General features: G+C 38.5%; 1 protein-coding gene and 2 pseudogenes across 2 annotated transcripts in view; all 3 read right to left on the bottom strand.

Moving 5' to 3' along the window:
* The window catches only part of DBT (dihydrolipoamide branched chain transacylase E2), a 55,454-nt gene extending 54,571 nt beyond the window's left edge, over positions 1–883 (bottom strand). The window contains exon 1 of one of the 2 annotated variants that reach the window (XM_007485029.3): positions 653–883. In XM_007485029.3, the coding sequence (XP_007485091.1) occupies positions 653–703 (51 nt within the window). In that variant the 5' untranslated portion in view covers positions 704–883. The remainder of the gene's footprint in view (positions 1–652) is intronic. The other variant, XM_007485028.3, reaches the window with a different exon arrangement.
* A 6,637-nt stretch (positions 884–7,520) lies between these two features.
* Positions 7,521–9,107, bottom strand: LOC100617721 (centriolar coiled-coil protein of 110 kDa-like; annotated as a pseudogene).
* A 61-nt stretch (positions 9,108–9,168) lies between these two features.
* On the bottom strand, positions 9,169–13,082 carry LOC130456958 (centriolar coiled-coil protein of 110 kDa-like; annotated as a pseudogene).
* Positions 13,083–13,262: the final 180 nt, after the last annotated feature.

Below are 13,262 nucleotides of genomic sequence, written 5' to 3' on the forward strand. Positions count from 1 at the left end.
ACAGATACTGAGTGGGGGCGCAGTGCTCTTAAGCACTTTTCACCCAAAGCTCCTCGGATCTCCCATTGCTGGGGAACAAAGCCAGCGAAGCAGTTTTGGCCCGAGTCTTGCTTCCTTTCCTGCTTCTGAGATGTGAGATGTGAGTATGTACTCAGGATTGGGACTGGTCCAAACAGAGCCGAGTCAGTTTTGAGAAGGAATCAAGGAGTCCGGAAGGGGAGGCTAAGGCAAAAGGAATAACTAGTGCTGGTGGAGGGTTCCGGGCTGGGGACATAGAAGCCATCGATCCGCAGGTGACAGGCAGGAATGCCAGGGAGAAGCGGGGCACTGAGGCCAAGGACTGAGTGACAGGACCCGTGCTGGTGGGGGTCACCTCATAGAGAACGAGAGCGGGCGGACTAACGGTGCAGGGCCGAAGGGCGCCGGGGTCTGGGCTGAGGGCACTGCTTGCCTCCTCCCAGCGACCGCCGTTCCCCCGGACCCCAGTGTTCAGTTGGGAGCTTCTCTCTTCCTTTCTTCTTCCTCTCTTCTTAGACATTCCCTCTCCTAGGCTCCACAACACCCTCCCATACTCGCGAGGTTATACCCACAGTCTGGGCCTAACACACCCGGTCCCGGATCCGTGCGCGTCGTTGGTCCCTTCCATCCTTACCAGATGCCTGGCGCTCCGACTCCAACTCCTCAGGACCCTCGCTGCCGCCATCTTAGTCCGGAAACAGCTAGGCTCCCCAACTCCGGGAGCCGCCTCTGGGTAGCAAATTAGGAGGGGGCGGGGAAGCGAGCCTCCCCTTGGACAGCCAATTAGGAGAAGGAGCGCAAGCCTCCCATGAAATAACCAATAGGAAAGCCAGGGTGGGATTTAGGGTAAACAGTAGGCCGGGAACCGCTGGGGGATGGAATGACTAGGGAGAAGAGGCACGGGACTGGCTAGGTGAGGAACTGTTCAGGTGCGGGCAAACCAAACAGCTCGTGTTCTCCTTTCCTATTCAGTTTATGTTGGCAAGTTTGTGCGCGCACGCGCGCCAAGGAAGTCAGTCCTTCTATGAGCATTTATAAACGCCTGGGGCCAATAGTATGGAGAGAGGTCTATTCTCTCCTTTCCTTCCCCATCTCCTTCCATCTCTAATGTCCGGAGTGTAAGTGTGAGGTAAACTAAGCCCGAGTCCATCATCTCTCTCTACCTCTGCCCCTGGGGTTTCCTCCTCTTTCTCCCTTTATTCCACCCCTCCCCCCCCCCCCCCCCCCCCCGGCTGGTCGTGCCCCATAGCGTAGGGGAGAGGAAAGAGTTCACCACTCAGGGAAGTGGAGCTCACCTAGAAAGTGGCCCTTCCTTTTTTCCTCCCTCCCTTTCTCCCTTGCTTTCAATTGCATTGGGGCAATGTCAACTAATATTCCAGAAAGAGCAAAAATTAATTCAACGAATCATAAGTGGTTTGGAAAAATTTAATTGTGCTGGAAAGCATGAATCTCAAGTTGAAGATTTGATTGTGCCAGATAAGTTTAAAGTCATTCCATTTAATGGAAATAATCAATTTAATGCCCTTCCTAGGAATTTGTAGGAAAAAAAATTTCAGCACGTAAACTTAATGTCATTCATAGAACAGAAGAAATGACAAGAGTATGTTTATTTTTATTTATTAGGATCATCTACTACCAGACCTTTTGAAGGACATACTTTAGGTTGGAAAAAAAATTTAATGACATACAATTAATTTAAAGAGTTTTCAGGGTTTTTGTAAATAAGATAGGCAGATTGAGATCCATTTGAGCAAACCTGGCTGAACTGCAACCATGAGTTGACTTCAGATATGAGTTTGATTAAAATCTATAAAAGTTTTATGAGAAAATCAATTGGTAATATGGAATTTACAACAGTATTGTAAAATTAATTATAATTTGTAAATTGTCTACTACAACCTTTTGAATCAATATTGGAGTATATATAGGAGTGTTTTGGGAGGACTGGCACCTCTGGTGTGAGAGCTTGATCAATCCTTTTCAAGGTTGCTCATCCACCTTTAGTATCCCTCTTTCACCCTCTCCCCTGTGGCTCCAAGAAACTATCCTATTTGAATCAGCCACACCCTGATAAAAATCATCTGGGCTGAAGGGTTAAACTAGGTTCCATTCAGATGGGGAAAGTCTTCACATGTCTTCCCCAAACATGTGAAGACTTTCCCCATCTGAATGGACAGATGAGAACAATTTGTTCCAATAGTCAGGAAGGTACAAACAGGTGTTATAGAGCACATAGAGCTTAGTCATATTGAAGATACCAAGTTCATCCATTGCATCTCAGGTCATTACCAGTTGTCTCATTTTTGTCTTGCCATTAGACTTAGATGACTTTGAAAGCAAGCCTGAGGCTGATGACTTTGTGCTACTTTGCCTTATTTAAATCCAATTCATGTACAAGTCAAGACAATCTACAATGGTGTTATTGGTTCTCTTCAAAAATGAAGGATAAACAACAATTATAAATACCTCAATGCTATGCACTATGGCTATAAAAAGAGGCAAAAGCCAGTTCCTGCCCTCAAGGAATTTACAATGTAATGGGAGATAGTGTGCTAACAAATATATTCAAAGCAAGCTATGTACAGATAAAAAGGAAACAATTAACCAAAGGAAGGCACTAGAATTAAAAGGGGTTGGAGAAAACTTCCAGTAAAAGATGGGATCTTATTTAGGACTTAAAGGTAAGCCAGAGAAGTCAACTGAGCAGAGGAATAAGAGTAGTCCAAGCATAAAGGAAAAAGAGAAAATGCCAAAGTCAAGAGATGGAGCACCCATTTGTGGAACAACTAGGAAGCAGGTGTCATTGGATCAAAGAATAAAGGGAGAGAGGGATGTAAGAAGACTGAAAAGGTTAGGGGTGGAAAGGGGAAATTGGTTATGAAAGACTTTGATAGCCAGAGAATTTTGTATAGGGAGGCTATTGGGAGCCTCTGGAGTTTTTTGAATTGGGGTGGGCAGTGTCACATGGTCAGACAGACACTTTAAGAAAATGAATTTTGATGGGTGAATAGAGAATGGATTGGAGTGGAGAGAGACTTGAGACAGGCACCTCTATTAACTGGCTATTGTAACAGTCCAAGTGTAAGGTGAAGAGGGACTGCACCAGAGTGATAGTGGTGTCAGAGGAGAGAAAGGGGCATATTGAAAAGATACAGCAAAGTCTTGGAAGCAGATTGTATGTGAGAATGAGTGAGGAGGGACTAGGAGAAAGGTGGTGTCCTCTATAGTAGTGTGTTTATAGAAAGGTAGCACAAGTTTATTCTCCTCTACCAAAATTCTGAGACAAAAACAAAGAAACATATTTAAATAGCTAAGCCAGTTAAGTCTGGCCTCTAATACTGTCTGGGGAAATAATTTAATCTCTTTGTAGCTCAGGCACCAATACTATAAATTTCAGAACAGGTGTTGATTTACATTGGTAGAAAAAATTTCCTCACTGGGAGTCCCCTATTGGGAAGATTAAATTAAATCTCTCTTGATTGTGAAGATTAAATTAACTCCCCTGCCCATTTTTAGATTTAATCACCAAAAGTGTAAACATCCCACTTAATCATTGAGTAGGGGGAGATTTGTGACCCATGTGTGTGATAGTGGGTGAATAATCAGAATCAACTGACTGTCCCCTTTTAAAGTTTTTAAAGTCTTTAAAAGGGAGTTACAACTTCCTGTGGAGGAGAATTGCCTGAGATTTTGCCTGAGATCTTCAGAGAGAATTTCTGACTTCTGGAGTTCTGAGTTGGAGTTGGAGGCTGGTGAACAATCTGCTCACTGGACCTGAAACCCTGTACGTGGTGAGACTGTTCTTAAATCTCTCCCTTTCAACTGACATGTGGTGAGTGAAAAAAGCTGACTCTTTTCCTTGATTTTCTAGCCTCAGGAGAGACCTATCCTCTTGAGAGAGGCTCCCTGAATCCCCAGGTCCTGGGCTACAAGGGTCAAGGCTTCTTTGGTTAAGGACTAAACTCCCCTGCCTGTTTTGAGCCAGGGGTCAGAAAAAAAAATACTTAGTGCTTAGGCTAGATATCTTACCCTATCCTTTCTCTGATTATCTAACTTCACTCTTTCTATATTTTGTAAATATATTGTAAATAAATCTCTTTGGAATCAATTAAATTCCTGGTGACCCTAATTTTGAATAATACAGCCCAACCTTTTTATAATTAATCCTTTGCCCCCCCCCCTTACACTATAGTAATGAATTATAGGTCAGAAAAGGGGAGTGGGAAGATGAAGCAATAAATCTAATGATAAATTCAATTCAGCAAGCATTTGTTAAGACTAGCAAAATCAGGAGTGCAAATTGACATAAATTTATTATGGCTTTACTTTGGAATAAAAATTTTCATCCTATTACTTTCCTATTATTTATGCAAAAAAAAAAAAGGATTCATGTCAATTGACTCAGTTTAAGTGCTCCACATACTAGGCAAGGATACACTTAAGAAATCCTTCCTTGCCCTCTAGGGGCTTACAGGTACTCGAAGTTCCAACATAACACAGACAAGTAAATATGCAGTAATAGGCAAAAGAAATAAATACAAAGCAAATTTCACAAGCCATATAAATCTACAAGAACATTTGTTTTATTTTCCTCTTAGAGTAATAAAAGGTGTCTCTAAAGTCTCTTTAAGCCATGCTTTACAACTGGACTAAGACCATTGAGACACTTTATAGCTCAAGTACAGGTCTTGAAATCAGGATTTGAATCTCACCTTTGACATTTTTAACTGCCTGGAATATATCTACTAAGTCACAGACCCATAGATGGGTTGGTAAAGGGGATTCTCCAGTCTGATAAATCACAAACCCTTTATATAACTTCCTTATGTTGTAATCTCTTTGTATGCTCTTTTACACTTTTATATCTGCATGCTTATCTGGCATTGTTTAAAATTGTGATTACTAACTTGACCAGCTCAGCAGCTAATGCAACCTTTTTATTTCTTCCTACTTTGTAGTGTCTCGTCACATAATTGACTTTTTATTTTTTTTTATAATTTATTTATTCATTTAGAATATTTTTCCATGGTTACATGATTCATGATTTTTCCCACCCCTCTTCTCCCCCTCCCCCAACTGACAAGCAATTCCACTGGGTTATACATGTATCATTGTTCAAAATCTATTTACATATTATTCATATTTGCAATAGAGTAATCGTTTAACACCAATACCCCAATCATATCCCAATCAAACCATGCGATCAATCATATGTTTTTCTTCTGCATTTCTACTCCCACAGTTCTTTCTCTGGATGTGGATAGCATTCTTTCTCATAAGTTCCACTGGATTGTCCTGGATCATCGCATTGCTGCTAGTAGAAAAGTCTATTACATTTTATTATGCCGCAATCTAGTAGGCTCTGCGTACAATGTTCTACTGGTTCTACTCCTTTTGCTCTGCATCGATACTATGATTTGTTCAGCCACTCCCCCGTTGATGGACAAATCATTTTCCAATTTTTTGCTAACACAAAAAGTGTGACTATACATATTTTTGCACCAGTATTTTGCTTTTTGTCACTCCCCACTTCCCCTCCCTCCAATTACCTCACTCTTCCCTTGTCTTATTCCCCTTCTACTTCTCTGTAGAGTAAGATAGAATTCTCTACCCCACTAAGTATACTTGTTTTTCTTCTCTGAACCAATTAAGATGAGGGTAAAGTTTAAGCATTATCCATTACCACCCTTACCCCCCTCTCTCTATAATGATTTTTCATGCCTCTTTATGCTATATTATTTATCCAATTCTATATCTCTTTTCCCTTTTCTCTCAGTGCAACCTTCGCTTTTAGCCCTTGATTGATTTTTTTAACATATCATTCATATGCATACATGTCATATCACATATACATATCGTTCCATATTATCACATTTACATACACACCATATCATCATATACATCATATCATCATAATCAGCTTACTTCTCCAACCTCTTTCTGAGTAAATTCCTTCTATCTTCTCTACTATTAAGAGTAATTTTTGAGAAATTATAGAAATCCTCTTTCCATGTAGACATATGAACATTTTTACCTTAAACGAGTCCCTTAAATTTTCACTTTCTTATTTACCTTTTTGAGTTTCTCTTGTGTCTTGTGTTTGGACTTCAAATTTCTGTTTAGGTCTGGCTTATTCCTCAGGAATGCTTGGAAATCTTCTATCTTATTGAATGTCCATTTCCCCCCCGAAAGAATATACTCGGTTTTGCTGGATAGGTGACTCTGGGTTGCCAATGCAAATCTTTTGCCTTCCTGAATATCATATTACATACCTTCTGGTCCTCTGATGTATAAACTCCTAGGTCTTCTGTGATCCATGGTATTTGAATGGTTTCTTTCTGGCTGCTTGAAGAATTTTCTAACTTTTTATTTTCTTAACCAGGAAAGGCATGAACATCTGATAGGGCAACATATTAATCTACTCTACATTTCTTTGAGAATGTCTGACTATACTGAGCTGCATGAGACAGCTTAAGTGTATTAGTGGCTAGAGTGATGGACCTGGAGATAGGGAGTCCTGAGTTACAATCAGTCGACATTACTTACTAGCTGTGTAACCCTGGAAAAATATCTCTCTAAAAAAATTGTTTTCTTGGATCCTGCTATTCTGAGTGATATTTATTTTGAAATTTTAAATTTCACTTGTATGTGTATATACAAGCACACACACAGTTATTTGTGTATATATAATAATGTGTGTATATACATAGAAACACAAATTAATTCATATATTAAAAATAAATCCCTATTTGAAAGTTTGGATTTATTAGATATAGCCCTTCATTCTCTCCAAAATTAAGCATCCTAGAAAAAGCAGAATTTCATAAAGGAGCAAGATGGCTAGAAAAAAATAATTCTGCCCAAATAGAAAATATAATTGCATGCAATAACTTGTATGTTTTTTCCCTAAACTACAGTAGATTTTGTACATTCCTAAATATGATATAGTCAAGAAGATTGTACTATCTTCTCAAAAAAATTCTTTTTCCAGAAAGGGAAGTGACAATCCTATGAAAATGCTTTGAGAAGTATTAGTAATATATAAGGAAATTTAATATTTGTTACTGGAATACAGATATCCATAAGAATAGCAATTAGACATATATGACTAAAAACAATATTCCAATGTTTTATTATATGCTTCATCCAATTTATGCTCCCTAAACCAGAGTTTGTTTATGTAAGTATGTGTTGGTCCACTATAAAATTCACGATTTGGGACTCAACTTTAATGAAAATTGTTTAAAAAAATTTTTTAAACGAACAAAATATGCTTTTATATTATTTTCCCCTAGAACAATTTGTTTACCAAATACAGTACAGATAAGTTCCTTATACATAAAATGTGTGATAAAAATTTTTGCCTCATCTTTTCAATCTCCTTCCACAAAAACAGTTCAAATATCCTTAAAATATGGAAAATATATATCTTTTGCAAGACTATACACATAAATATCAAAATTGGGATTACATAATTAAAGCACATATTTGAAGTATTTTTTCTGGATTAAGTCTTTTCCTACCTAAACCTAATATTACTGGGAAAAAAAATGATTTAGTGTAGGATTCCTTTACATCACTGAACAGTTCTCAATCTTCTGTTTCATTTTTTTAGGTAGAAAAAAGTACATGAGCATAACCAACATTGTTTTATCCTAGCAAATGCTGTCTTCTTAAATTGTCACAACATTTGGCTGCTTTCTTTGGGTTTTTCCTGCATTTGCTCCCTTGTCTACAGAGTGGTCTTGATTTGGCTGAAGTACTCTTATTTCAGAAGGCTTTTGTCTAATAACAATTTTTTTATTTGGCATTCCCATTTCAGCAGCCTTCATGTACTTCTTCCTATCCAGAGATTTCTGTGTTGCAGCTGAAAGATGCTCGTGGGTTCTTCATTTTATCCATTTGCCTAAGCATTTTTTCTTTACACACTTCTCGATCATAATGTAAAATGGACATTCTTTCTGTTGCATGCATTATGAAGAATATGTCATGAATATCAAATAAGGCAGCTTGAAGCTGAGATAATACTCTTTCTTGTAGAGAAGCATCTTGTGCTGAAACAGATCCTCTTTTTAATGGTGCTTTGGACTGAAAACTTCTTATGAACTCCATTGTATCTTTTACTGTTTGCTGGAAACGTTTCACTTTTTTTGTCTGTACAAGCCTACAGGTAAGAAAATCCTTTTGCCACTGCAGTTATTTTGTCAAATTTTGCTTGTACTTCTAGACTGAAAACCTGAGAACATCTAGTTTTCTAGAAGATTTCTAGAAGTTTTCTAGAAGAAAGCCTTCCCAGAGGCTTTGTTACTGCGATTTTGGGCAAACCACTAGGATGATCCCCAGAGGTACAATGGTATTTCACTTGTAGAAGCAAAGCTATGTTGTAGGGTAGAATTTGTAAAAGCAGAATTATTTGAATTGGCAATATGGAGGGTGTCCACTTGTGACAGCATTGTTTCTTGTAAGCCACTGTCACTTATTTTTTGCCATTCTAATTCCACTGCATTGTTATGATTCACTTCAGCTGTTTCTGCTGTAGTTTCCTTCTTCTCTTTTAGTATTCTCTCCTGTTCTATTTCCTTTTGTAATTTCTTTTCCTCTTTCCCCTGCTCAGCTATAAGTATTGATAACTCCTGAGCATGCTGTTCTTCAAGTCTCTTCCTCATTCCTTCAAAAGCCAACATTTTATTTTTTAGCATTTCTTCTTCTCTGGAACTAATTTCTAACAGCCCATTCTTGTTAATAATTACAGATCCCTTGGAATATCTTTTTTCCCATATCCATCATCTCTCTTGTTCAACTGTTCCAGTTGTTAGGACATAAGGGTTGTTTTCTTTTTGTAAGCCATCAAAATCCAAAAAAAGTTTCCACTTAACCTTCTCAAAACTGTTTTCCACAAGTTGTTCATTGCCACAGGGTCCATTTGATGTATCCATCTGTTGTCTTTTATTCTGGGTTTGCATCAGGAGTGGAGATGGATTTTGTACATCATAAGATTTATCCAGTTCCATTTGTGAATTACAGTTTTTTTTTCCTAATATACTAGTTGGCTTGATTACATTCCTTATTCTACACTTTTGACTTACCATGCACTGACTGGCTCATGCAATTCTATAACTATAGTATAATTATTTTGTGTGTGTGTGTGTGGCTCTCTCCTATCAGATGCTATTTGACCCTCCACTGTACCAGTTACCTGAATGATTCTGTTTTCAAATTGATTGAATGAATGTTGATTCATTTCATTTGATTTACCTAAGACTGATTCTTCATCTCCAGTTTAGAAGCATTTTTGCTGACCATAGGAACTTGAACTTTGCTAGAACAAACTTCAGTTAAATCAATAGGAAATTTTGACACAAACTCAGGTATATTTGTTTTTCCATTGATATCTTGTATGATTAAATCCATGGCCCTTCCCTTTTCTTTAGGACTCAATTCATAGCCATTTACTGTATTATTTATAAATATGTGCCCTGTTGATGAAGACTTAAGTCACCTCCAAATGCATTTTAGGACTCACACTTGGCTCTGGACTAGGTAACTTGGCATAGGAACCTGTAAAACTTTTGATGCTACTTTCAAGCTCAAAAGTGGAGGTGACTTTAAAATCTTCATCTTCATCTGATTCTAAAAGAGTGGGTGTGCCCATTCACACAGGTAGATCCACTTTGGAGAAGCTCACTAAAGCTAAAGCATTCATGCTGCTCATCTGGGTGGTAGCACTTTGGAGAAGAATGTTTTATTTATTAAGGCTTGGCTTAGCAAGTGAAATTGAACCACAACTTTTGCTTATACATCTTGTGTTTTCTTTTCCAGACTCTCTCATTGTAACAGCATCATTCTCTTTGTCAGAGTGGCTCTCAGTGATGCACTTCTTTGAGTTATTTCTTATGCTACGTCAAATTTGTTCTCTTTCTACATATTCCTTTGATTTTTTTCATAAGATTTTGAAGGCTCATTATATATGGATCTGAGGTGGCTCCCTTAACCTGGGAGGGCTCTAATTCTCCTCTTTTGGGGATCTCATTGGCAATCTGAGTCTCTTGTGAGGTATCTGAAGATGTCTCTGGAGAAGTTTCTTTTTCCATCAGATTAGGATTAGGGCTGTCACTTCGTTTGTCAGAAATGCACTCTCCTGTTCCTTTATCTGAATCTGTCCCATTCAGTTTTACTTGGGCAATGGTATCAGCAGGCAAAATTTCAATAGTCTCTTCAACCTTTGTTGAGGCAGAATGTTCGGTAAGACTTGGCAAATTCTCTTTTGGTGGTATAGTGGGAACATCCAAGTTTCTGACTTCTGAATTAAGGTTAACTGCCTCAGGTTCCCACTGATCAAAATCACTTATATTTGGTGCTTTTCTGACCTGAACATTTTCCAGAATCTTCTGAACTCGATTCAGTAAGGCTTTCTTCCTACTAATCTGTTTGCCGCCACCTCTGCCGCACCCCCACACTCATTTTAAAATCCACTTGCTCCTCCCACTGTGGTGACATCGTACTGACTCTAGCATATTGATTCTTGCTGCCCATGCTGATGGGGAACTCAGGAGTTTGGCCATCAGACATGCCACATGAATCTGTGACTCCTGTGTTCCACCAATAGGGTGCTTAGGATCCAAGTCCCCTAAATATTACCTTACATAATCTCCCCTCTCTGATTCTTTGGGAGACTAGCATGTTGAATCCCCATTCTTAGTTCTCAGTGAGATTAACATGTCAGTCTCCCCAATGAATCATTCCACAAATGGAATTTATATATTTAAGATTTTTTAACGATGGGGTATATTTCATGGAAGGAGTAACTATCATTTTCGGAATAAAAGAAAGAGAGGGGGAGAAAGAAAAAGAATTTATAGAGGGGGCAGCTGGGTGGCCCAGTGGATAGAGAGCCAGGCCTAGAGACAGGAGGTCCTGGGTTCAAATGAAGCCTCAGATACTTCCTAGCTGTGTGACCCTGGGCAAGTCACTTAACCCCCACTGCCTAGCCCTTACCATTCTTCTGCCTTGGAACTAATACATAGTATTGATTCTCAGGTGGAAGGTAAGGATTATTTTAAAAAAAAAAGAATTGATAGGTGCATTGACAAAGAATCACCTGGGGGCATTTCCCTTTGGCATAAGTGTTTATAATCAGGATAAATGGAGAGCTCAACCCCTCCTCAGTTCAGTTTATTCTATCTAAAAATTCACTCCGAATCTCCTGATTTAGTGTTTGATTTCTATAAGCATCCTTACAGCATCTCCAGAAGATCTGCTTTCCTGGTCCAGGGTGTTGGTGATCATTCCTTTTCCTAAAATTACTTTAAAGGATCTTAGACTTTGGTCTTTTAGGATAATTACACAATCCCCCTCAGGAAGGTATATGCAAACAACAGCATTGACACTGGGTTCATGGCTTAGCTTATAAGGTATATGAATCAATTCTCCCAAAAACAAGAGGAGAGAGAAAAATTAAATTTAAAATATATTAAAAGCATATGTGTATAAATATAATTATAAATTAAAATCATAACAGGTCCTTGATTCACCATCAAGGTCCAATCAAGGTAGCTTATATCCTACAAGCATGCAGGACAGGTACAGCAATATTGCAGTTACCCACAATCAGCTAGCACTACAGAAAATTGCCATATAAAGAAGAAAGGGACAAAAGTCTGAGGAAAAGGGAAATGCTTCTTTAGTCTGATTTACTTTAATCATAAAGACAGCAAGTCCAAGGTTAAAGCCAAACAGAAATACATTTTAGGCTCATATAAAGGCAGAAAACAGGGAAGTCCAACAATTTTCTTATAGCCACTTGTGAGTATTTTATAGGGAACATAAATCTTTCAAAGGACACTTGATGAGATCCAAAGCTAAGACAAAATACAATCCCTACCCTTTTGGAACTTAAAGTCCAATGGAAGGGGCAGCTAGGTGGCACAGTGAAGAGATAGACAGGTCTAGAGTCAGGAGGGCCTGGGTTCAAATATGTCCTCCTACACTTTCTAACTATTTGGGCAAGTCACTTAACCCATACCTTCTGTCTTAGAATCAATACTGTGTATTGGTTCTAAGGTAGAAGAGCAGTAAGGACTAGGCAATGGGAGTCAAGTGACTTGTCCAGGGTCACATAGCTAGGAAGTATCTGAGGCCAGATTTTAACCTAGGACCTTCTGTCTCTAGGCCTAGCTTTCAAACCACTGAACCACCCAACTGCCCCCAAAGGTTTAATTTTTTTAATCTAATGGAGGATATAAAGCATAGTGATACCTATAATGCAAAATTAGATATTATAAATGCATGAGAAAATACAAACCACTAAATGAGGGGGAAACTGTGAGCAAGCCATTTCCCTTCTCCAAACCTTAGTTTTCTCATCTGTAAAAGGAAGTGTTTGGATTAGATAGTCTCTGAGGTCCCATCTGTCTCTAAATATATGATCCTATGAAAGATAATTATCAGTTGGGAGGATTATGGAAGATTTCACAGAGAAGTGGAAACTTAAATTGTTTTTTAAAGGATGGAGAACAATTCAGTGGTATGGGTGTGTTAGGAGGAGAATTTTAAGCTGAGAGAAAGAAACTGCTAAGGCACATTTTAGTTTTTTCTTTCCTTAGACAAAACTCTAATTTTCCTAGAATAAAGAGTGTATGTATAATAAAAGACTAACCAGTGAGAGTCCAGACCTTAGAGCATGTGCAATGTTCCCTAACTAGTTTCAATCTGGAGAGATTGCCTGAATTCAATACAGAAAACTAGTGAATTTTATTTCTAGCCATGGCAGATTAAAGACCTCATTCTCTGTAGCACTGAAGAGTTTTCTAATTGGCTTTAGACCTAAAAGGCTGATTAAGGAACTTGAACTGAATTATCAATATCAAATATCAATATCAAAAAACATCAATACACCATTATCCAGTTCCCTCCTTCCTCCCTTTCCCCACTCCCCTTCTTCCCAGACTATATTTGAATGAAGAACTGAATCTCCAGTTGGGTGGAAGGGGTTAAAGGGAAGGGGATGGACAGTGATTTCACCTGCCTCTTGTTCCTTTCTGGCTTTCATGTGCCTTTGAGGGCATGGTGCCTATTTCTGTTGTATATAGACACTTTCCTGATCATAAGTGAATAAGTATCCAAAGATAAAATGGACCTGAATGAAACCTTGTGACATTTGAAAGGTTAGAATATCCATCTATATTCATTCAACTAGAGTGAGCAGTAGAAACCACCAAAGCTAGGAGTAGCATTAGTTGAGTTTA

This window comes from Monodelphis domestica, chromosome 2 (genome assembly GCF_027887165.1).
Source record: "Monodelphis domestica isolate mMonDom1 chromosome 2, mMonDom1.pri, whole genome shotgun sequence".
Classification (NCBI taxonomy): domain Eukaryota; kingdom Metazoa; phylum Chordata; class Mammalia; order Didelphimorphia; family Didelphidae; genus Monodelphis; species Monodelphis domestica.